Source organism: Oncorhynchus tshawytscha, linkage group LG01 (assembly GCF_018296145.1).
Source record: "Oncorhynchus tshawytscha isolate Ot180627B linkage group LG01, Otsh_v2.0, whole genome shotgun sequence".
Lineage (NCBI taxonomy): Eukaryota > Metazoa > Chordata > Actinopteri > Salmoniformes > Salmonidae > Oncorhynchus > Oncorhynchus tshawytscha.
The window spans coordinates 53,627,774-53,652,400 of NC_056429.1; the positions used below are offsets into that span (position 1 = coordinate 53,627,774).

A 24,627-nucleotide genomic window follows, 5' to 3' on the forward strand; every position below is an offset into this window, starting at 1 on the left:
ACACACACACACACACACGTATCTCCAGACACTCCTGATTTCCCTTCTCTTCTCATCCTCTCCACAGGGGCCTGGCACCTATAGCTGATTTCATCGATGAACTCCTGTCAAAACTCTGGGACGGATTTGATCACCGGCTGCATGAGTTGGTGCATGACTTCAAGAAGAGGACATGTACCGAACGACTGGGAACACAGTGAAATTAACAACCTGTTCTGTTGTTCAGACATCTCAGGAGTCAGACACTAGACCCTTTCATTTTATTCCATTGACTTTTGGTATTTACATGTCTGTTCATAAGACTTTTTATTATTTTTTAAAATTTGACTATTGTTCCAATGTATATACATATATATATGTGTGTGTATATATACATACATTTGTATGTATGTGAACACCCCTGCAAATGAGTGGATTCAGCCATTTCAGTCACACCCATTGGTGACAGGTGTATAAAATCAGGCACACAACCTCTGTAGACAAACATTGGCAGTAGAATGTCCTTAATGAAGAGCTCAGCTACTTTCAACTTGGCACTGTCATAGGATGTCACCTTTCCAACAAGTCACTTCATCAAATTTCTGCTCTACTAAAGTTGTACCGGTTAACTTTTGCAGCGGTCTAAGGCACTGCATCTCAGTGCTAGAGGTGTCACTACAGACCTTGGTTCGATTCCAGGCTGTATCACAACCGGCCGTGATTGGGAGTCACACAGAGCGGCACACAATTGGCCCAGCATTGTTAGTTTGGCCGGGGTAGGCCATCATTGTGAATATGAATTTGTTCTTACCTGACTTGCCTAGTTAAATAAATAAACAATGTGCTGTTATTGTGAAGTGGAAACATCTAGGAGCAGCAACGGCTCTGCCACAAAGTGGTAGGTCACAGAAGCTCATATAACGGTACCGCTGAAGCGCATAGCGCGTAAAAATTGTCTGTCCTCGGTTGCAACACTCACCACCATGTTCCAAACTGCCTCTGGAAGCAGTCGGCACAAGAACTGTTCATCGGGAACTTTATTAAATGGGTTTCCATGGCTGAGCCCCCGCACACAAGAGTAATATCACCATGCACATTGGCTGGAGTGGTGTAAAGCTTGCTGCCATTGGACTCTGGAGCACTTGAAACATGTTGTCTGGAGTGATGAATCGCTCTTCAACATCTGACAGACAAATCTGGGTTTGGCGAATGCCAGGAGAATGCTACCTGCCCCAATGCGTAGTGCCAACTATAACGTTTGGTGGAGGAGGAGTAATGGTCTGGGGCTGTTTTTCATGGTTCCGACTAGGCCCATTAGTCCCAGTGAAGGGAAATCTTAACGCTACAGCACACAATGACATTCTCAACGATTCTGTGCCTCCACTTTGTGGCAACAGTTTGGGGAAGGCCCTTTCCTTTTTCAGCATGATAATGCTCCCGTGCTCAAAGCAAGGTCCATAAAGAAATGGTTTGTCAAGATCGGTGTGGAAGAACTTGACTGGCCTGCACAGAGCCCTGACCTCAACCCCATCGAACACATTTGGGATGAATTGGAATGCCGATTGTGAACCAGGCCTAATCGCCTAACATCAGCGCCTGACCAAACTAATTCTCGTGGCTGAATGGAAGCAAGTCCCCGCAGCAATGTTCCAACATCTAGTGGAAAGCCTTCCCAGAAGAGTGGGGGCTGTTATAGTAGCAAAGGGGGACCACCTCCATATTAATGCCCATGATTTTGGAATGAGATTTTCGACGAGCACTTTTCGACTATTGGTCATGTACTGTATTTACATTGCTTATAAATATGTATCTACACATGATATTTGACCCTTTTTTTTCCCCCCCCTCTTTTTTTTCCTCTTTTTTTTTTTTTTTTACATGCCTGTTCATAGCAGACACTGTACAGTTTGTCAGAAATATTTGTAACACTTCTATTTTATTCCATACACTTCTTTACGTCTCTGTTCTCGGCAAACAATTTTGTGTTTTACTTTCAGAAGCAAGAATAAAGGTTTGCGTGCTGAAAAAGCTCTGTTGGCATTTATTCTCAATACAAGGTGTTTCAACGCATTCTATTTGAAGCTGACAAAGTACAGAAGAGCTCTGTGCCACAGAGTTTCTTCTACTTGTGGTGTAGCTCAATCTAATCTAAATTACTGCACGCTGAGAAGTCCCAGAATCAGGTTTCATTTTTATCAAGGTTAAAACTACTGGTTCACCGTGCATACGAAGAACTGAGTATTTGTGTCCTAGAATCCTTATCCTTGAAGCCGAATGCATTCTCTGACTCTCGGACAATGAGTAGTGTTAGTTCCAGGTACGCCCAGGTTTGAGATGGACACCTGTGAATGAGAGGTAACGGGTGTCAGATATATACTGTACAAAAAATTAAAAGCCACTTGCAAGAATTTCTAAGATTTTACTGAGTTACAGTTCATATAAGGAAATCGATCAATGGAAATCAATTCACTAGGCCCTAATCTATGGATTTACATGTCTGCAGGGATGCTTCTATGGGTGGGCCTTGGACGGAATAGGCACACCCACTGGGGAGCCAGGCCCAGCCAATCAGAATGAGTTTTCCCCCACAAAAGGGCTTTATTACAGACAGAAATACTCATCAGCATGAGATTTTTTTTTGTTGTGCAGTGGCAAAAATATATACTGTATATATTTGCGCCCATCTAAGTGAACTAATCCATTGCCGAAGCATAGGCTAAAAGCCAAATCGGGTTCTGTACCGCATCGCCATGCCCCTCCCAAATGTAACGATCCGGAGGGCTCTAGAGCTCCGCATTGACATGATTGGTGAGGGCACGTCGGGTCGAAACATCCTGTATAATCACAAACTCACTTTCTTGAAAACGTCCTTCACAACAGCTCTGTACTGTGCTCCACAAAATGCAAGAAGTATGAATGCCCTGACTTCTGCAGAGGCCGTATCTCCGTAAATGCTGCATGGCCAATGCAGACGTCGGAATGCCCATGCAGTGCCCAGATGCACAATGCACTTCTCTCTCCAGAATGTTCTCTCTCCCGCCAGTTTGTGCACATTCATTTTTTTCATAACTTCAGTGTGTGCGTTTGATTGTATATCAATTCCCCATTACATACATTGCCTCCAGAAAGTATCCAGACCCCTTGACCTTTTCCACATTTCGTTAGGTTACAGCCTTATTCAGATTTATTTAAAATATATATATATATATATATATATAAAATCCCCCCATCAATCTACACACACAATACCCCATAATGGCAATGCAAAAACGGGTATTAAAAATGTTTGCCAAAAAAAAAGTATTAAGATCTTTTACTTGGTACTTTATTGAAGCACCTCTGTTAGTGATTACAGCCTTGAGTCGTCTTTGTTATGAAGCTACAAGCTTGGCACACCTGTATTTTGGGAGATTCACCCATTCTTCTCTGCAGATCCTCTCAAGCTCTGTCAAGGTTGGATGGGGAATATTGATGCACAGCTCTTTTCAAGTCTCTCCAGAGATGTTTGATCGGGTTCAAGTTCTGGCTGGGCCACTCAAGGACATTGAGACTTGTCCTAAAGTCACTCCTGCGCTGTTTTGGCTGTGTGCTTAGGGTTGCGGTCTTGTAGGTAGGTGAACCTTCACCCAGTCTGAGGTCCTGAGCACTCGGGAGCAACTTTTCATTAAGGATCTCTCTACTTTGCTCCGTTCATTTTTGCTTCGATCCTGAGTAGTCTCCCAGTCCCTGCTGCTGTAAAACATCCTCACAGCATGATGATGATGCTGCCACCACCATGCTTAACCCTATGGATGTTGCCAGGTTTCCTCCCGACATGGCGCTTGGCATTCAGGCCAAAGAGTTTTAATCTTGGTTTCCTCATTGTCTGAGGAGTCTTTTTAGGTACCTTTTTGCTAAACTCCAAGCAGGCTGTCGTGAGCATTTTACTGAAGAGTAGCTTCTGTCTGGCCCCTCTACCATAAAGGCCTGATTGGTGGAGTGCTGGATGGTGATGGTTAACCTTCCAGAAGGACAACCATCCCATCTCCACAGAGGAACTCATGAGCTCAGACAGAGCGACCACCAGGTTCTTTTCTCCCCCGATTGCTCAGTTTGGCCGGGCGGACAGCTGTAGGAAGGGTCTTGGTTGTTCCATTCCATTTAAGAATGATTGAAGCAAGGAAGCAACTTTGTTCTTGGGGACCTTCAATGCTGCAGAATTGTTTTGGTACCCTTACCCGGATCTGTGCCTCGACACAATCCTGTCTTTGAGCTCTACGGACAATTCCTTCCACCTCATGGCTAAGTTTTTGCTCTGACATGCACTGTCAACTGTAGAACCTTATATAAACAGGTGTGCCTTTCCAAATCATGTCCAATCAATTGAATTTACGACAGGTGGACTACAATGAAGTTGTAGATACTTTTCAAAGATGATCAATGGAAACAGAATGCACCTGAACTCAATTTAGAGTCTCATAGCAAAGGGTCTGAATACTTAGTTTAGGTAATGATGATTTTTAAAATTGTATTATTATATACATTTCAAGAAATTTGGATTTCACTTTGTCATTATGGGTATTGTGTGTAGATTGCCTGCTGAAATGTTTTTATTTAGCCCGTTTTAGATTAAGACTAATAAAACGTGGAAAAGGTCCAGGGGTCTGAATATTTTCCGAAGGCACTGTTTATCACCAGTAGAACATTTTACTGTTAATTCCTTTAATTTCTGATCTGTTTTCTTTGGTTACGGTTATTTCTGTTAATGAATTCAATTTTTTTTTTTTCTTTTACTGTTTTCATTTTCGGACTTGGCACATAACCTATGCAACACTTGTGAGAAACAAGTTTTGGTTCATTTAATTCAATTTAGTCATTGTGTTTTGTTTGGAGTGCTCCTGTCAATGTTGAGTAAGGCCGCACACCTGATTACACTTAGAAGTAGTCCTATAGGCTACCTGTAGGCATAAATTTGCCCCTTTGGGGATCTGATAGTATTTCTGATTGGCTTAACGTACCAACACTAATGAGCTTTGGGAGCTTTTCAAAATAATTTTTTCTTCACCTCAAACCGTAAGCAAACAGTCTGTTTTTACATCAATTGAGTGACTACAGCTCTCTCCCTTTCGATAACCACTCAACGTGAAAGGGAAAAATGTAATGCTCGGATCCAGTGGAAATGTCATAAAATAGGCCTACCTGATTACTTCTTACCCGTGCTTGACTTGGATTGAAATAGGTTTCGGTGCTCATTTTAGGTACTGGTACTGTTTTTATATTTAGGTGCAATAGGTCCACAATGCTTTTGAGATAGTATTCTATAAGAGGAACAGGAGTACAAGCGCTATAAAATTTGAGGTGTCTGTACTCGGGTCCAGTGAGTTCCTGCCCAAGTCAAGTACTGCTTCTTATCCCTTGCACAAATAGCCTGTGTCTGTCCAGAGCTCACTGGGGTGGGAAACTCTTGAGGAACCAGAATATTTTATACAATGTTGCAAGTTCGCTTGCTCAAGGTTCTGGCTGGACCAAAGTTAATAGTTGATAAAATGTTTCAAGTTCGTTGCAGACATGCCATGCTTTAGTCAGTGATTTATTGGATATTTATTTTTATCAGGATATTTTCTACCTACAGGCTGCAATGTTTTTATTTGTAGGGTTTATATAGGGTATTTTTACATAGTTGCAATGGCAATAGAAGTTACTTTTTGGGTTTGTATTATCTTCATTTAGATTTGGATAGCATTTTGATTAACCATATGACAAAGATTGAGATATGAAGACATTATTATTATAAATGTTCCAACATCTAGTGGAAAGCCTTCCCATAAGAGTGAAGGCTGTTACAGCAGTAAAGGGGAGACCAACTCCATTTTTAATGCCCATGATTTTGGAGTGAGATGTTCGACAAGCAGGGAGCATGCGAGCACCCTCGATCGCTTAGGCTAGCCGACAGCCGAACTGAAGCATGCTGACGCCTTTAGCCTACCATGAGCAACCTTATGAGTTATGCTAAGTTTAGATCAGGGGTTCCCAAACGTTTTAGCTTCGTGACCCACCAGTTGAGGTGTCTGAGTCGTGACCAGCATAAGGGTTGAGCGGTGAAAAAACATAGACCAAAGAATAAGTAAAAGAATATCTTGACAACGGAGAGTTTTTTTTAAATTTATTTTTTATTTTCAAAGCTAATCTCCTGCAATTCCACACATCCTACCAAGGAGCTGAAAAACAATTGTGGCGTTAAGCAAATTTCCTGCAATTCTACGCATTTTGATATGGCTAATGCCGTGTTCTTATGCTCAATTCTTAAAATCAATGGGGGCCTGATTTTCTAGCTTTTTTATTTTGTTGATTTAAAATTCTGAAATATTATTGAAAAATGTGTAGGTCTGTTATCTTTTCTACATGCATTCAATTTGTTTTGTTTACGTTTTTTTTGACAATGTCGTCCCGCGACCCACAGTTTGGGAACCACTGGTTTAGATGGTACGAGTTAGACAGCAAACCGGGTGTCATTGTTTAAAATGAGCACACGACGGTAAATGCTGTTGAGGCTGGCGGTGAATGCCGTCAACCTCCACGGTAGACGGGACTTGCCGCCAGAGTTCAAGTATTTCAACTTTTGCCGTTTGCCGTAGCTTTGAAGTTCAACCGGATTTCGATTTGCACTGTTTGTTTACCGAAATCACCATAGCAACGCATACGTCGTGCTTTTGTCGTTACCGTTGCCATCTTTCTTTCTTGCTTGGCCCGCTATGCCAACTGGTATGACGGCGTTTGCGTCCCTCGGCTAAATGCAGAATTAGGCCTATGCTCATTACACTGTCCACTGTTGGCTCTCTCCCCACTCGGATGTGGGTGTGTTGAATGTTTTTGTTTTGTTGAATGCAACAATTATTTTGGCATTAAGAGGGATATAGCGATCAACGTCCTAATAATATATTAAGGATACCGGTATTTGTGCCCACCACTTCTTCTATCACGTGCATATATCACGAGAGTGATGTAAGCTACATTTTCTACCAAACGTGACATATTAGTCATGTCTCGTGCCTCTGTCTTTAGAATAGTGACGGTATGCAGTCATTTTGTCATGCCCACACGACTTGGTTGCTTGTTGTGTTCCATCTTGGTCAGTTGGTTATTGTAAGAGAATGTGTTCTCAATGACTAGCCTGGTTAAAGGTACAATTTTAAAGAAAGTCCTTGGTTAAAAAAAAAATGATAAGAGAATTCCTCTGATTCTAGCTTGGTCTGAATGTCATAAGTTGTTAGTCAGTCATTGGCTGCTCTAGGCCAGGGGTGAATAGGCCTTGGTTAATCATAGTAATCAGTCATGTGCTGAGGAGTCTGGCTCTGATTCGTCGGGCATCTTAATATTCATTATCTCCAGCAGAATACAAGTGGCTACATACACTGAGTGTACAAAACATTAGGAACTCCTTCCTAATATTGAGTTGCACCCCCCTTTTCCATCAGAACAGCATCAGTTCATCGGCTGATGGACTCTACAAGGTGTCAAGCTTTCCACAGGGATGCTGGCCCACGTTGACTAATGCTTCCCACAGTTGTGTCAAGTTGGCTGGATGTCCTTTGGGTGGTGGACCATTCTTGATACACACATGGAAACTGTTGAGAGTGAAAAACCCAGCAGCGTTGCAGTTCTTGACACACTCAAATTGGTGCATCTGGCACCTACTACCATACCCCGTTCAAAGGCACCTAAATATTTTGTCTTGCCTTTACACCCTCTGAATGGCGCACACACACAATCGATGTCTCAACCGGTCTCCCCTTCATCTACACTGATTTGAAGTGGATTTAACAGGTGACATCAAGGGATCATAGAAAGAGCAAGTGTTCCTAATGTTTTGTTTTTAAGGTTAAAAAGATGAGGGCCTAAAAATTATTCTGTGACATCACAAGGTAGGATTAAAAGAAAGAAAAACAGTGATTTTCAAACACATTCGCTGTGACGTGGGAAAATACCCTCCCTTTGGCTAGAAACTCATAGCAGGTTTAAAAATGTATTTCATTGGGTAGAACAATGTTAATGTTTTTTTTCTTTCTACAAAATATAGGAATGCGCCGTTTTCACTTACAGTGGGGAGAACAAGTATTTGATACACTGCCGATTTTGCAGGTTTTCCTACTTACAAAGCATGTAGATGTCTGTAATTTGTATCATAGGTACACTTCAACTGTGAGAGACGGAATCTAAAACAAAAATCCAGAAAATCACATTGTATGATTTTTAAGTAATTAATTTGCATTTTATTGCATGACATAAGTATTTGATCACCTACCAACCATTAAGAATTCCGGCTCTCACAGACCTGTTAGTTTTTCTTTAAGAAGCCCTCCTGTTCTACACTCCATTACCTGTATGAACTGCACCTGTTTGAACTCGTATAAAAGACACCTGTCCACACACTCAATGAAACAGACTCCAACCTCTCCACAATGGCCAAGACCAGAGAGCTGTGTAAGGACATCAGGGATAAAATTGTAGACCTGCACAAGGCTGGGATGGGCTACAGGACAATAGGCAACAACTGTTGGCGCAATTATTAGAAAATGGAAGAAGTTCAAGATGACGGTCAATCACCCTCAGTCTGGGGCTCCATGCAAGATCTTACCTCGTGAGATCAATGATCAATGATCATGAGGAAGGTTAGGGATCAGCCCAGAACTACACGGCAGGACCTGGTCAATGACCTGAAGAGAGCTGGGACCACAGTCTCAAAGAGAACCATTAGTAACACACTACGCCGTCATGGATTAAAATCCTGCAGCGCACGCAAGGTCTCCCTGTTCAAGCCAGCGCATGTCCAGGCCCGTCAGAAGTTTGCCAATGACCATCTGGATGATCCAGAGGAGGAATGGGAGAAGGTCATGTGGTCTGATGAGACAAAAATAGAGCTTTTTGGTCTAAACTCCACTCGCCATGTTTGGAGGAAGGATGAGTACAACTCCAAGAACACCATCCCAACCGTGAAGCATGGAGGTGGAAACATTCTTTGGGGATGCTTTTCTGCAAAGGGGACAGGACGACTGCACCGTATTGAGGGGAGGATGGATGTGGCCATGTATCGCGAGATCTTGGCCAACAACCTCCTTCCCTCAGTAAGAGCATTGAAGATGGGTCATGGCTGGGTTTTCCAGCATGACAACGACCCAAAACACACAGCCAGGGCAACTAAGGAGTGGCTCCGTAAGAAGCATCTCAAGGTCCTGGAGTGGCCTAGCCAGTCTCCAGAACTGAACCCAATAGAAAATCTTTGGGGGGAGCTGAAAGTCCGTATTGCCCAGCGACAGCCCCAAAACCTGAAGAAGGTCTGTATGGAGGAGTGGGCCAAAATCCCTGCTGCGGTGTGTGTGTAAACCTGGTCAAGAACTGCAGGAAACGTATGATCTCTGTAATTGCAAACAGGTTTTTTGTACCAAATATTAAGTTCTGCTTTCTGATGTATCAAATACAGTGCCTTGCGAAAGTATTCGGCCCCCTTGAACTTTGCGACCTTTTGCCACATTTCAGGCTTCAAACATAAAGATATAAAACTGTATTTTTTTGTGAAGAATCAACAACAAGTGGGACACAATCATGAAGTGGAACAACATTTATTGGATATTTCAAACTTTTTTTAACAAATCAAAAACTGAAAAATTGGGCGTGCAAAATTATTCAGCCCCCTTAAGTTAATACTTTGTAGCGCCACCTTTTGCTGCGATTACAGCTGTAAGTCGCTTGGGGTATGTCTCTATCAGTTTTGCACATCGAGAGACTGAAATTTTTTCCCATTCCTCCTTGCAAAACAGCTCGAGCTCAGTGAGGTTGGATGGAGAGCATTTGTGAACAGCAGTTTTCAGTTCTTTCCACAGATTCTCGATTGGATTCAGGTCTGGACTTTGACTTGGCCATTCTAACACCTGGATATGTTTATTTTTGAACCATTCCATTGTAGATTTTGCTTTATGTTTTGGATCATTGTCTTGTTGGAAGACAAATCTCCGTCCCAGTCTCAGGTCTTTTGCAGACTCCATCAGGTTTTCTTCCAGAATGGTCCTGTATTTGGCTCCATCCATCTTCCCATCAATTTTAACCATCTTCCCTGTCCCTGCTGAAGAAAAGCAGGCCCAAACCATGATGCTGCCACCACCATGTTTGACAGTGGGGATGGTGTGTTCAGGGTGATGAGCTGTGTTGCTTTTACGCCAAACATAACGTTTTGCATTGTTGCCAAAAAGTTCCATTTTGGTTTCATCTTACCAGAGCACCTTCTTCCACATGTTTGGTGTGTCTCCCAGGTGGCTTGTGGCAAACTTTAAACAACACTTTTTATGGATATCTTTAAGAAATGGCTTTCTTCTTGCCACTCTTCCATAAAGGCCAGATTTGTGCAATATACGACTGATTGTTGTCCTCTGCAGTTCATCCAGAGTGATCATGGGCCTCTTGGCTGCATCTCTGATCAGTCTTCTCCTTGTATGAGCTGAAAGTTTAGAGGGACGGCCAGGTCTTGGTAGATTTGCAGTGGTCTGATACTCCTTCCATTTCAATATTATCGCTTGCACAGTGCTCCTTGGGATGTTTAAAGCATGGGAAATCTTTTTGTATCCAAATCCGGCTTTAAACTTCTTCACAACAGTATCTCGGACCTGCCTGGTGTGTTCCTTGTTCTTCATGATGCTCTCTGCGCTTTTAACGGACCTCTGAGACTATCACAGTGCAGGTGCATTTATACGGAGACTTGATTACACACAGGTGGATTGTATTTATCATCATTAGTCATTTAGGTCAACATTGGATCATTCAGAGATCCTCACTGAACTTCTGGAGAGAGTTTGCTGCACTGAAAGTAAAGGGGCTGAATAATTTTGCACGCCCAATTTTTCCGTTTTTGATTTGTTAAAAAAGTTTGAAATATCCAATAAATGTTGTTCCACTTCATGATTGTGTCCCACTTGTTGTTGATTCTTCACAAAAAAATACAGTTTTATATCTTTATGTTTGAAGCCTGAAATGTGGCAAAAGGTCGCAAAGTTCAAGGGGGCCGAATACTTTCGCAAGGCACTGTACTTATGTCATGCAATAAAATGCAAATTAATAACTTAAAAAACATACGGCATGATTTTCTGGATTTTTGTTTTCGATTCCGTCTCACACAGTTGAAGTGTACCTATGATAAAAATTACAGACCTCTACATACTTTGTAAGTAGGAAACACTGCCAATTTTGCAGGTTATCAAATACTTGTTCTCCCCACTGTATGTAGACAATGGCATTGTGCTGGAGATGAAATGAAAACGAGGTTGAAAAGTGGTATAGTTGCCCTTTAACTCAGTTGCAGCTGACTGTGCAAAATCCCTGTTTGTCTATTGAAACAGGTTCCACTCTGCCTATGTATATCACTGTTGTAGCCAGCAATGCCTAGTTATTGATGCTAGTACAGACTGTAGAGCCTGCTCTGCTTGGCTCATTTAACTGGGCCAACTATGTTATGTAACTGGGGCAACTATGTTATCTCTGCCAATGCGGGCGGGAGGGAGCCAGGGAGTACAACATGGCAGTTTGGAGAGCAAATGAGATCTCCCACTACTAGAGGTTTGAAGTCAATCAATGGGTTCAGTTGGAAGGAAATGCAGTGTTAAACAGATCCATTACCTTTGGTAAGGAGGGGACAGAGCTGCCTGCCACAAGTTGAGTCTATTAGCCTTAACATGATCCTGGAGAAGCAAACTATTTTGAAGGCAGTTTAGGGTCACTGCTCTCAAGAACCTAGTATAACTCTCACACAATTAATCAGTGTGCATATGTGGGCTGGCTCTCTGTCTGCTGTCTACACTGTTGTGACAGGGAAAGTTCTTGGTCAGGTCCAGACTGGCTCTGTAATACAGTACATACCAGCAGATCAGCTGGGAGAAGGCAGATCCCTGGGTTCATTTATAGCCATGGCCTTGTCTGTATATCTGCCTGGCAACTCCTCACTCACCGTAACACTCCAATTACAACCCCCCCCCCCCAAATCACTCACTCGCTCTCACTCACACAAGAATCACCCAATTTCCCCCCCACACCCAGCTTTTGTCTATAGCAGTGGTTCCCAAACTTTTTATATTCCCGTACCCCTTCAAACATTCAACCTCCAGCGGCGTATCCCCTCTAGCATCAGGGTCAGCTCACTTTCAAATGTTTTTTTTTTTTTACCATCATTGTAAGCCTGCCACACACGATACAATACATTTATTAAACATAAGAATGAGTGAGTTTTTGTCACAACCCAGCTCCTGGGAAGTGATAGAGCTCTTATAGGACCAGGGCACAAATAATAATTAATCATTTTGCTCATTATTTAACCATCTTATATATAAAACCTTATTTGTTAATTGAAAATTGTGAATAACTCATCACAGGTAAATGAGAAGGGTGTGCTTGAAAGGATGCAGACAACAAATCATTTTCCACACACAGTGTTTGCCTGTATTTAGTTTTCATGCTAGTGAGGGCTGAGAATCCACTCTCACATAGGTACGTGGTTGCAAAGGCATCAACTTCTTAACAACGCGATTTGTCAAGGCAGGATACTCTTGAGCGCAGCCCAATCCAGAAATCTGGCAGTGGCTTCTGATTTAAATGCAATTTTCACAGAACCGCTTGTTGCAATTTTGATGAGGCACTCTTGTTCAGATATCGGTAAGTGGACTGGAGGCAAGGCATTGAGGGGATAAGAAATCCAGTTTGTGTCATCCGGTTCGGGAAAGTACCTGCGTAATTGCACACCCAACTCACTCAGGTGCTTCGCTATATCACATTTGACATTGTCCGTAAGCTTGAGTTCATTTGCGCACACACAAAATCATACAATGATGGAAAGACCTGTGTGTTGTCCTTGTTAATGCAGACAGAGAAGAACTCCAACTTCTTAATCATAGCCTCAATTTTGTCCCGCACATTGAATATAGTTGAGAGTTCCTGTAATCCTAGATTCAGTTCATTCAGGAGAGAAAAAACATCATAGGCCAGTCGTGTGAGAAACTCATCATCATGCAAGCTGTCAGACAAGTGAAATGTATGGTCCGTAAAGAGAACTTTAAGCTCGTCTCTCAATATAAAAAAAAAAAAATTGACTTTGTCCCTTGATAACCAGTATGTTATAAAAGCGTTACATATCATTGCATAGTCCAAAAAATACACAAGATTACAGGGGCTTTGCTTTAACAAAGTTAACCATTTTCTAGGTAGTGTCCAAAACGTCTTTTCAAGCTGTCAGGCTTTCCCTCGGCAGCAAGAGCCTCTCGGTGGATGCTGCAGTGTACCCAAGTGTTGTCGGGAGCAACTGCTTGCACGCGTTACCACTCCACTATGTCTCCCTGTCATGGTTTTTGCACCATCGGTACAGATGCCAACATGAGCAGCAGCTACGTTTGGCTACATACGGACCGTTAGTGGAATTCCCGCGAGAGAGTAACGGTTAATGTGATTGGATGTTAATTATTTGACTAGGCTACCTGTATTTGACATTGTGTTGTTATTTCGCTGAACACTAGATGGTTTAACCTACTCAGGCAAGAAAAAAACCTCACCCAAATGTATACCCCTGTTTTAAATATAAATGGACTGTTTAAAAACATTTTTATTTGGCAGGGGTATGCACGATGATCAATAGGATCACTACCATTTTGAATTTGCAGAATTGCTACATTGTCTAGGCCTAACAAAATGTTAAGGGGTTTCATGCAATTGTTAATGTAGGTCATGTATTGTTTAGTGATATAGGTCATGCAATGTAGGTCATGTATTGTTTAGTAATGTAGGACATGTATTGTGTGAGATTCCTGTACCCTACGATTTGTCTAATCTGATATGTGTTCATGTCTGGCAGGGCTTGGTCACTATCCATGGAAAAAGTGGGCAAGATGTGGAGCAACCTGAGGAACCGATGCCAGACCCTCTTCCACAGCGACGGTGCGGGACCCAGTACAGAGAACAGCGTGGTGGAAGAGGACGGTATGCACTGTGTGGCGGACCTGGGACGGGGAGAAACGTCAGGCGAGGCCCAGGCATCTCTGGCCTCCAGCCTTTCCCGAAGCCTCTTGCCGCTTCCCGGGGTTACTGGAGGGCGACGTCACAACTGTGTGTCGGACATCCCCCAGATGGTAGAGAGAACCACAGACAGAAAAGACAATGAGGAAGCGAGGGTGGCTCCTTGGGGAGTCCCTATGGGCCGGAGAGACTCGTACTCGCGCCATGCACCTTGGGGGGGCAAGAAAAAACACTCATGTTCCACTAAGACCCAGAGCTCCATGGATACAGACAGGCGGTCGGGACGCGCGCGCGGTGCCGCTGGGCGAAGGGAGCGTCGCTATGGGGTCAACTCCATCCAGGAGATGGATGACTCTGGAGACGGGGGGCGTAGTCTGAGCACCCGCTCCCTGCGCCAGCGGCTTAGTGACACAGTGGGCCTGTGTCTCCCCCTTCCCCCCCGCCGCCGCTCCCTCTCCTCCTCCCCCCAAACCCCCACCATCTCCAAGCGCAAGATCCACCTGACAGAGCTGATGCTGGAGACCTGTCCCTTCCCCCAGGGCTCGGACCTGGCCAACAAGTGGCACCTGATCAAGCAGCACACAGCGCCTGCCAGCCCGCATTCCTCCACGGCTCTGCTAGACGCCTTTGACCCGGCCCACCCCTCCCCCGAGGACGAGGAGGAGCGTCTGCGCGAACGCCGCAGGCTCAGCATTGAGGAGGGAGTGGACCCCCCACCCAACGCCCAGATCCACACCCTGGAGGCCTTGGCGCAGTGCTCCTCTCTGTACAAACTGGGACCAAAGATGGCCCCTGGCATTGCAGAGGCCTCTGGGGAGGGAAAGATGGCCAGCTGCTCAGGAGGGGCGGCTGGGTCGTCGGTACAGGTGCTCGGAGGGGCTACAGCCCAGCTGGCTGACTGCGACTCGGAGGAGGACTCCACCACCCTTTGCCTGCAGGCCCTGAGGCCTAAGCTACGCCACACGTCCGGGGATGGCCATCTGAGCCGGAACCAGTCTGGGCCCTGGAAGGTGCACACCCAGATCGACTACATCCACTGCCTGGTGCCGGACCTGCTTCAGATCACTGCGCTTCCCTGCTACTGGGGCGTGATGGACCGCTACGAGGCAGAGGCTCTGCTGGATGGCCGTCCTGAGGGCACCTTCCTGTTGCGCGACTCGGCCCAGGAGGACTACCTGTTCTCGGTCAGCTTCCGTCGCTACAACCGATCGCTGCACGCCCGCATCGAGCAGTGGAACCACAACTTCAGCTTCGACGCCCACGACCCCTGCGTGTTCCACTCGTCCACCGTCACGGGCCTACTGGAGCACTACAAGGACCCCAGCGCCTGCATGTTCTTTGAGCCGCTACTCACGGCGCCTCTCCACCGGACCTTCCCCTCCGGCTTGCAGCACCTGGCCCGCGCCGCCATCTGCCGCCGGACCACATACGACGGCATCGGCACCCTGCCGCTGCCCCCGGCCCTGCAGGACTTCCTCAAGGAGTATCACTACAAACAGAAAGTGCGTGTGCGCTGGCTGGAGAGGGAGCCGCCACTCAAGGTCAAATAGGGGAGCGGTATCTGGCGGCCTGTGCGCTGCGGACGGTGTTGAAACAGAAAAATCCCTGCCAATCTGGAGAGGCCATACTGAATGAACAAAGCACTACTCAGTCAGGCAAGGAGGGGTAACTGGAGAAACAAAGAGTTAGGTGAAGTGAGCTATCCAAGATTCATTCTAATCTCGTTATTGTTTTAGTTATCATTTACATCACTTGGGATACATATGTATCATTATATTCAGTACAATGCTGCCTGGCAAGCACACATGGTTTTTAATGTTGAACAGGTTCTGAAAGGGAGAGCACAAGCCTTCATGCTTTGTGTCCCTCTCACCTCTTTCATTCTGTCAAGTGTCTGCCTGATCCCACAGCATGAGCTGCCTGCATGCCCTCTCACACCCCCCCCCAGTCTCTATCTAGGCCCACATGGTTAGCCTGCTATGTTGTACAGTTCACTCGTGCTGTCTATCTTTCCTTTTCCATTTTCTTGATCAAGTGACTATACTGCCTGGCGGGCATTGTTAGGCCTCAGGTGTAATGTTAATCATCGCTCTCCTGGGAGGGGGCGTCCAAGGCCACATCCAAGGGTGCTGCTGCTACATCCTGCCTCCGTACACCTATAGGGAGCAGGGCATACACAGGAGTGGGTGTGGTTACAGCGACTCCTGGGCTTTTTGATATCCTCACTGTGATTTCTCTAAGCATGAATCATCGTCTCCCACCGCTACTGAGTTGCCACAGAAGTGCGGCTCTTATAATACTAACGATATTTGTCCTGGTTGTTTTCTCACGTCTGTCAGTGGCTCAAACTGGCAACAGAGCAGGCACTTTAACTTGGTCTGGTTTGTTTCTGGTCCTGCGTTCTGCCTTCATGGTGTCACACTGTGCCATCCTCAGGGTTAACTTGTTATAATTCAGGCCCATTGTTAGGTCAACGATTGAGCCCAATGGTAGAGTGAATGCCAAGAGTGTGTAAATATGTTATCAAGGCAAAGGGTGGCTACTTTGAAGAATCGCAAGTATAAAATGTATTTAGATTTGGTTACTACATGTCGGCGACAGCCATGCGGCCCAAGTAGGCAGTGGCATGGGGATTTTGTCTCCAGTCTCAAAAACGTGTCTGGGACAGCTAAATTGTGGCCAAAATCGTGTAGGTCAAGCTGGGTGTACATTAACTAAACTGACCAAGTTTACTCAAACACCATACTCTTACATAATTCTACCCAAAAACAATGACAATTTCTCTCACCCAGTGGCGTATGGGCTATTTAGGTATGCGCTGATGCCACCCAGAGATAGGCAGTAGGCCTACCCAGTTTATCAAAGGCAGGGGGCGCAAAATATTGTCCATGCCCAGCGCGCTTCACCGGTGCAGTATTCCACCAATGTTCAGTCAAAATATTATCCAACGTAAATCATGTAGCCTACTGTAGAAAGTGGTGTTTGCTGTAGCCTCCATGCTGGAGATAAAATGTATGTCAATGTCGTGAGAAGGACACTTTACTTTATGCAGGTTTCTCCGATCAAATAGCCAAACCTAAATTGCGCACAATCGCATGAAAAACGCTCGTCGACGTATGACATGTTAACAAACAACATTTACAAAAACGGGACGAGTCAAAGTCAAATGGACAATATCTGGAAAGGAAAATCAAGCTACTCACAGCTAATGTTCAGGGAGTTTCACCCCTTATGCTAAATTGACATCATAATCAGCGATTTTCAAGTTTGTATTCGTCCATTTTTTTTCTTCCACGAGCTGCATCATAGCGGGAAAATAAAGACTTCTGCATTTCCAGCTGTGTGAACACATGGATTCTCCTTGTAAATAGGCTGAGGATAACTCCTGATGACGTTGGGGTAGCTTATTCAGAGCTTAAATAGCCCAAATGATTAGTCACAGGAATCAGGACTAATAATGCCAATGCAACTGCCTGTTTTACAAACGGTAGGCCAACCACATGGATGGACATTCATAAAATTCCGTTGCGGGCCAACATTGTAAGGGAGGGCAGCAATTTTTTTTGGTCTCATCTAGGGCGGCATAATGGCCAGGAAAGGGCCTGCTTCGCATTGTCACTGCTAGCCATGTCCTATAATAACCCAGCATATTGTGAGAGCTGGCATCAGGAGGACAAATACAACAAAGCGTAACCTATGTGCCTTTCATTAGAGCCTCCTGTTTGAATCCATACTTTTTAGGGACTTTTTTAATCTACTTTGAACTCTTGAGCCTAGCGCATGGAATACTCCAGCAGCACTTCCCATTCATGTAGCCCTTTAAATGAGGGCGAGGAGGAAAACGAATGATGAAGAACAGGGGATGACGCGTGAGCTCCGAGCTTGCTCTCTAATGTTCATTGGTGCACATTTTGATTTAAAAAAAAATATATATATTTTTCAATTGAACTTAATCAAGAACATTTTGTCAATCCGTTAGAATAATTAGCGGGCTTCACTTATAAAACTCATTGGGTTTAATAGATGTGTGGGGCAAGGCAGCGTCAGGTCCCGGAGGACTTGGACACTGAACAAGCTTTCGAACTGTACACCTATAGAGGCGAGCATAGCCACGGGGTCTATCAAATCTATGAAAATTAGGAAGCTTACATGTTTATGGAAATATTATCTGACAATGTATACTAATATAGCTCTTAACGAATTATCGTTGCGATATCAGTGATCCTTTTTTATCCTGGTCAGAAAGGCAACTCTCAAATCCGGAGGAAGGACCGTGAATGATCAAATGTGGAATGAATGCGTAGGATTATCTTATTCATGAGCATCTGTGTCTGACCAAAGCGCTATTATTCAACGGTGATGCACACAACCTGTATTGTTGTCTAGGGCTCTTTTTAAAATGACAATACAGAATTGTATTTCAAAACTTAACAAACGTTTCAATGGCAGCCAATCAAAGCTTGGGATGGATACAGCAATTCCATGGTAACAGAATTAAGATGAAAATTAAATTAAAATCTATATGAAACGAAAACTTTGATTTCAAAGTTTAGTAAACCATATAACTCTCTGCACAATGACTACTTTTAACAATTTCCACAGAAAATGTTTTGTAGGAAGAACTGTGCAGATGCAAAGTTTGGTAACAGAATAAAAACTGAGGGAGATTATACCATAACTATGTTACCTAACTTTATCTGCAGTTTTTTCAGTAAATAGATATATATATATATATCTATATATATATATATATATCGTTTTTTTCTTGTGTTCAATTCTTCAAAGTAGTCATTGTGCATAGAGTTGTATGGTTTGTTAAATCAATGGTTTTTGTTTGGCATACATTTTAAAGTGAGTCTCAGCATAATTCAGTTACCGTGAAATTGCCCATATCCCGATAATGCCTGATTGGCTGAAGTCTACAGGACATGCGCTGTTACCAGGTAGAAACAGAGACGAGCCCCCAAAGCCTCACACCTCAGTCTTGGAACTGCTTTTAATGACTAACTCATTGTTCTATAATAACAGTGTACTAATGAAAGGTAATGTGTTGTGTGTGTTATGGTTTGGAGGCAGAAGGGCAGGAAAGTGTTTAATTGTTAAGGGTCGATTAGTATAATGATCAAATCAACAATGTTTTTTTATATATACAGTGGGGCAAAAAAGTATTTAATCAGCCACCAATTGTGCAAGTTCTCCCACTTAAAAAGATGAGAGGGGTAATGTAATTTTCATCATAGGTACACTTCAATTATGACAGACAAAATGAGAAAAAAAATCCAGAAAATCACATTGTAGGGTTTTTAATGAATTTATTTGCAAATTATGGTGGAAAATAAGTATTTGGTCAATAACAAAAGTTTCTCAATACTTTGTTATATACCCTTTGTTGGCAATGACAGAGGTCAAACGTTTTCTGTAAGTCTTCACACACTGTTGCTGGTGTTTTGGCCCATTCCTCCATGCAGATCTCCTCTAGAGCAGTGATGTTTTGGGGCTGTTGCTGGGCAACACAGACTTTCAACTCCCTCCAAAGATTTTCTATGGGGTTGAGATCTGGAGACTGGCTAGGCCACTCCAGGACCTTGCAATGCTTCTTACGAAGCCACTCCTTTGTTGCCCGGGCGGTGTGTTTGGGATCATTGTCATGCTGAAAGACCCAGCCACGTTTCATCTTCAATGTCCTTGCTGATGGAAGGAGGCTGCTTACCAAACCAAGCTGCTTACCTATTGCAGATTCAGTCTTCCCAGCCTGGTGCAGGTCTACAATTTTGTTTCTGGTGTCCTTTGACAGCTCTTTGGTCTTGGCCATAGTGGAGTTTGGTGTGTGTGACTGTTTGAGGTTGTGGACAGGTGTCTTTTTATACCGATAACAAGTTCAAACAGGTGCCATTAATACAGGTAACGAGTGGTGGACAGAGGAGCCTCTTAAATAAGGTCTGTGCGAACCAGAAATCTTGCTAGTTTGTAGGTGACCAAATACTTATTTTCCACCATAATTTGCAAACAAATTCATTAAAAATCCTACAATGTGATTTTCTGGGGTTTTTTCTTCTCATTTTGTCTTTCATAGTTGAAGTGTACCTATGATGAAAATTACAGGCCTCTCTCATCTTTTTAAGTGGGAGAACTTGCACAATTGGTGGCTGACTAAATACTTTTTTGCCCCACTATATATATATATATATACACATATATATATATATATATATATATATACACACATATATATATATATATATACTGTTCAAAAAAATAAAGGGAACACAAAAACACATCCTAGATCTGAATGAATACTTTTTCTTTACATAGTTGAATGTGCTGACAACAAAATCACACAAATTATCAATGGAAATCAAATTCATCAACCCATGGAGGTCTGGATTTTGAGTCACACTCAAAATTAAAGTGGAAAACCACACTACAGGCTGATCCAACTTTGATGTAATGTCCTTAAAACAAGTCAAAATGAGGCTCAGTAGTGTATGTGGCCTCCACGTGCCTGTATGACCTCCCTACAATGCCTGGGCATGCTCCTGATGAGGTGGCGGATGGTCTCCTGAGGGATCTCCTCCCAGACCTGGACTAAAGCATCCGCCAACTCCTAGACTGTCTGTGGTGCAACACTGCATGGTGGATGGAGCGAGACATGATGTCCCAGATGTGCTCAATTGGATTCAGGTCTGGGGAACGTGCGGACCAATCCATAGCATCAATGCCTTCCTCTTGCAGGAACTGCTGACACACTCCAGCCACATGAGGTCTAGCATTGTCTTGCATTAGGAGGAACCCAGGGCCAACCGCACCAGCATATGGTCTCACAAGGGGTCTGAGAATCTCATCTCGGTACCTAATGGCAGTCAGGCTACCTCTGGCGAGCACATGGAGGGCTGTGCGGCCCCCCCAAAGAAATGCCACCCCACACCATGACTGACCCACCGCCAAACCGGTCATGCTGGAGGATGTTGCAGGCAGCAGAACGTTCTCCACGGCATCAGACTCTGTCACGTCTGTCACACGTGACAATCTTGGTGTTCTCTGGCAAATGCCAAACGTGTCCTGCACGTTGTTGGGCTGTAAGCACAACCCCCACCTGTGGACGTTGGGCCCTCATACCACCCTCTTGGAGTCTGTTTCTGACCGATTGAGCAGACACATGCACATTTGTTTCCTGCTGGAGGTCATTTTGCAGGGCTCTGGCAGTGCTCCTCCTTGCACAAAGGCGGAGGTAGCGGTCCTGCTGCTGGGTTGTTGCCCTTCTACGGCCTCCTCCACGTCTCCTGATGTACTGGCCTGTGTCCTGGTAGCGCCTCCATGCTCTGGACACTATGCTGACAGACACAGCAAACCTTCTTGCCACAGCTCGCATTGATGTACCATCCTGGATGAGCTGCACTACCTGAGCCACTTGTGTGGGTTGTAGACTCCGTCTCATGCTACCACTAGAGTGAAAGCACCGCCAGCATTCAAAAGTGACCAAAACATCAGCCAGGAAGTATAGGAACTGAGAAGTGGTCTGTGGTCACCACCTGCAGAACCACTCCTTTATTGGGGGTGTCTTGCTAATTGTCTATAATTTCCACCTGTTGTCTATTCCATTTGCACAACCGCATGTGAAATTTATTGTCAATCAGTGTAGCTTCCTAAGTGGACAGTTTGATTTCACAGAAGTGTGATTGACTTGGAGTTACATTGTGTTGTTTAAGTGTTCCCTTTATTTTTTTGAGCAGTGTCTATCCCTACCCGCTCTCGTCTCCTAAACCTGGTCTCCTAAAAAAAATCTGACAACTTACTGCAGTGAGTCAGCAACATTTCCCCCCGCACTTTTTCAGAAAGCTTGAAGATTGCATGTTATTATGGCCCATTTGTAAGATCTATGACCATTACTTATGGGCTGTGGGGGACTGTTTGAAAGAAACACGTTGGCATATAAGTCACTTGCATGTGCACTTTTATGTTCTATGTCCACATCGTGTCTCGATCACTCTGATGTATTGTATGGGCTATCTGTTAACTCACTGTCCTGCCCACATGCGCTCGCACACACCTACTCTTTACCACCTACCATGCTACGGCCTACTGGCACCCGTGGGCGCTAAATTTATCTCGCCGGGATCTAAATGTACCGGGTGCTAAAAGGGCCATTGTTTCCTCATGGGTGCTGTGTGACTCTTCGTCAGGGAGATTCTCCCCCCGCCTCTCTTTCTCAGACCACATCCTCAACATCACCCTGCTAATGCTGCTGGGATAATGTGGAGGGGACTTGGGGCCTGTTGCAGTCTGCTTCCCTTTCACATGCTACTGCAGCCCCCAGCCCTGTTTGGGAGCCAGGCTAAAGTTGGTATTAAAAGAGTAGCGCCTCAGTCACACAACCTACCATTTGAATGCCCAGTTTCCTGCTGTGCTAATGGGGGGGGGTTACGAATTTGTTGAAGTAATGGCACTTTAATTGTGTGTGCGTTTTGTGTTTATTCGTTCGTGGTGAGGTTGTGTGAATGTGGGTGTGCCGGGAGAAGATGGTGGTCCTGGAGTATTTCATTTGTGTTCGTACATTATAAGCAATGTTGGAGGACTTGCAGATTTCTGTTCTGTTGACCTGCAGACTCACAGGTGTGTGTGTGGACAGAGCCACATAGAGGGTTCCGGTGGAGAGGATGCGGAGTCTGCTGTGAGGGGTGAACACCTATGAACAATGGTTCTTTCCTCACTTATTCTCAGGCAGGCCCGCTGTCAGGCTAGTTCCAGGATCTATTCTCCACCCCCGTTTTCCCCATGGGAAATATGTAACCGTTACACTACTAGCGCGTTTGCCATATGGCCTGTAGAAGAAACACCCTTGGATAATTAAGAATAAATTGAAGATATTTTTTTTTAAACCTGTGGTGCATAAAATGTCTGGAACACATGCACTAATTTTCATGTACACACACACACATTGAAATACACACTTGCCTAATACCAGGGATGTCTAAAGAAGGACCACATTCTGCCAGCACCACCTGTCGTCTGTGGCCCCAGAAATGGGAAAACAAAGAAAGGTGTTTACATGTATATTCTGTATGTAAAAAAATAAATATATATATATATATATAATCATTCAAAAAAGATGGCGTGAATTTACTATTTTGAAAAACTATATCAGTGGTAGAAAGACACTTAGCTGCACTATAAAATGTTTGTGGAAAGAAACCACTGGGTCTTGTTATAAATCTGAGACAGGCAGGTCATATCACCAGCTGTCCCTGTTTGACCACGTCATGACCCCTGGCTTGGATCTAGTACTGGATGTCCCTGGTACGGCTCAACCTTTCAGCTCTTAGAGGAAAAATGCAGTTTTAGTCTCATCTTACCCCCTATTTTTTTAGGAAAGCTGGGTAAAAAATGCTATATGCAAATGGTTAAAAAAAGAAAAAAAGATGTATGACTAAAGTTTATTCTTTTTCATTCTTCCTATTATGCAATGGAGTGTACTGTAACAATGGTTGCAATCCTCTGTCACTTTAATGCTGTATGTGCACATTGGTTGCTGTGTGGATGTGGGTGCCATGGCGATGGTGACTAATGGTTGTCATTCTAAAGCACCATTGTGTTCTCAGACTGCCTTATTCATTCTGACCAATCACAAGAGTCCTCTGAAATCTGGGGCTACCACCACAGGCTTACCAAACTTGGGTCAGACGAATATCGCCGTTCCATTTTCTTTCTTTTTTTTCTCTTTTTATAATTTTTTTTCTTTTTTAAACTGCTGTCAGGAAGGATTTTGAGAGTGTATATTACGTAATCATGTTCACATTTCAGTCTTTGTTGTTCTGTGTATCTGCTTCACCATTCAGACAGTTGTTTATTTCCAGTATAACCTGTTCATTTTTAAAGAACCATATGATGCGACACTTGTAGCTGTCACTCTTGGTGCTTGGCTTATGCTTCATTGTCTTAATATTCCAAATAAAACTGTTAAGTGTAATCCACATTGGGCTCTGGTCTCTTGTTCTTTTTATCTCGTTCTCACTGTGCTGCATTTTCTTACCTCTCACCATTCAATCTACCTTAAAGGGATAATTCACAATTAGATAACTAATTGAACATTACCTTGAAACTTAAATGAGGTCATGCAGGATTTGGTTTGCGGAGTTTATTGGAGCCAGCCTACTCTGTTTAGCCGGAGAGCACTGCATGTATCGCCCCCTTCTCTATATTCAATCCCTGCTCCCACCTCTTCCTTCACCCGGCACTAGCTGCTGCTCTTTTCTGGTCCGACCCACCCAGGGCTAGCCTGATCCTACCCACCAGGGCCTACCAGTAGCTGGCTGGAGATGCAAGCAAGGCCCGAACGTTAAGTATTTGTTCCTTGAAATAAAGTATAAATAGCATGTGGGTTATCGGTTTCCAGTTATCTACCCGACCTATAAATAATTGAAGCTCGCCGAGAGGGTGAGCAAGCAAGTATGGGAAGCATTCTGTAGGCTTGCAGGGTGTGACTTAAAAGCTTGAACTTGTTGCAGAACTTCAACAGACCTCTACATAATACCTGAACATGCACAAAGCTCTCGCAATCCTTCTCCAACCACATGTTTGATGTTATTGCCCTGTGCGAGATGCTGCACAGATTTGCTTATCTTGATCATGTAA

At 44.1% G+C, this 24,627-nt stretch overlaps 1 protein-coding gene across 3 annotated transcripts in view; it reads left to right on the plus strand.

Annotated features, from left to right (window-relative positions):
- Positions 1–19,223, plus strand: part of LOC112253130 (suppressor of cytokine signaling 5-like) — a 33,581-nt gene extending 14,358 nt beyond the window's left edge. For 2 of the 3 annotated variants that reach the window (XR_006083588.1, XR_006083589.1), the window contains one exon: positions 68–413. Coding sequence is in view for 1 of the 3 variants with exons in the window: in XM_042323093.1 (XP_042179027.1) it covers positions 13,854–15,548 (1,695 nt within the window). In the remaining 2 variants the exon portion in view is untranslated. Of the gene's footprint in view, positions 1–67; positions 414–13,837 lie in introns of those variants that run through there. The other variant, XM_042323093.1, reaches the window with a different exon arrangement.
- The last annotated feature ends 5,404 nt before the right edge of the window (positions 19,224–24,627 follow it).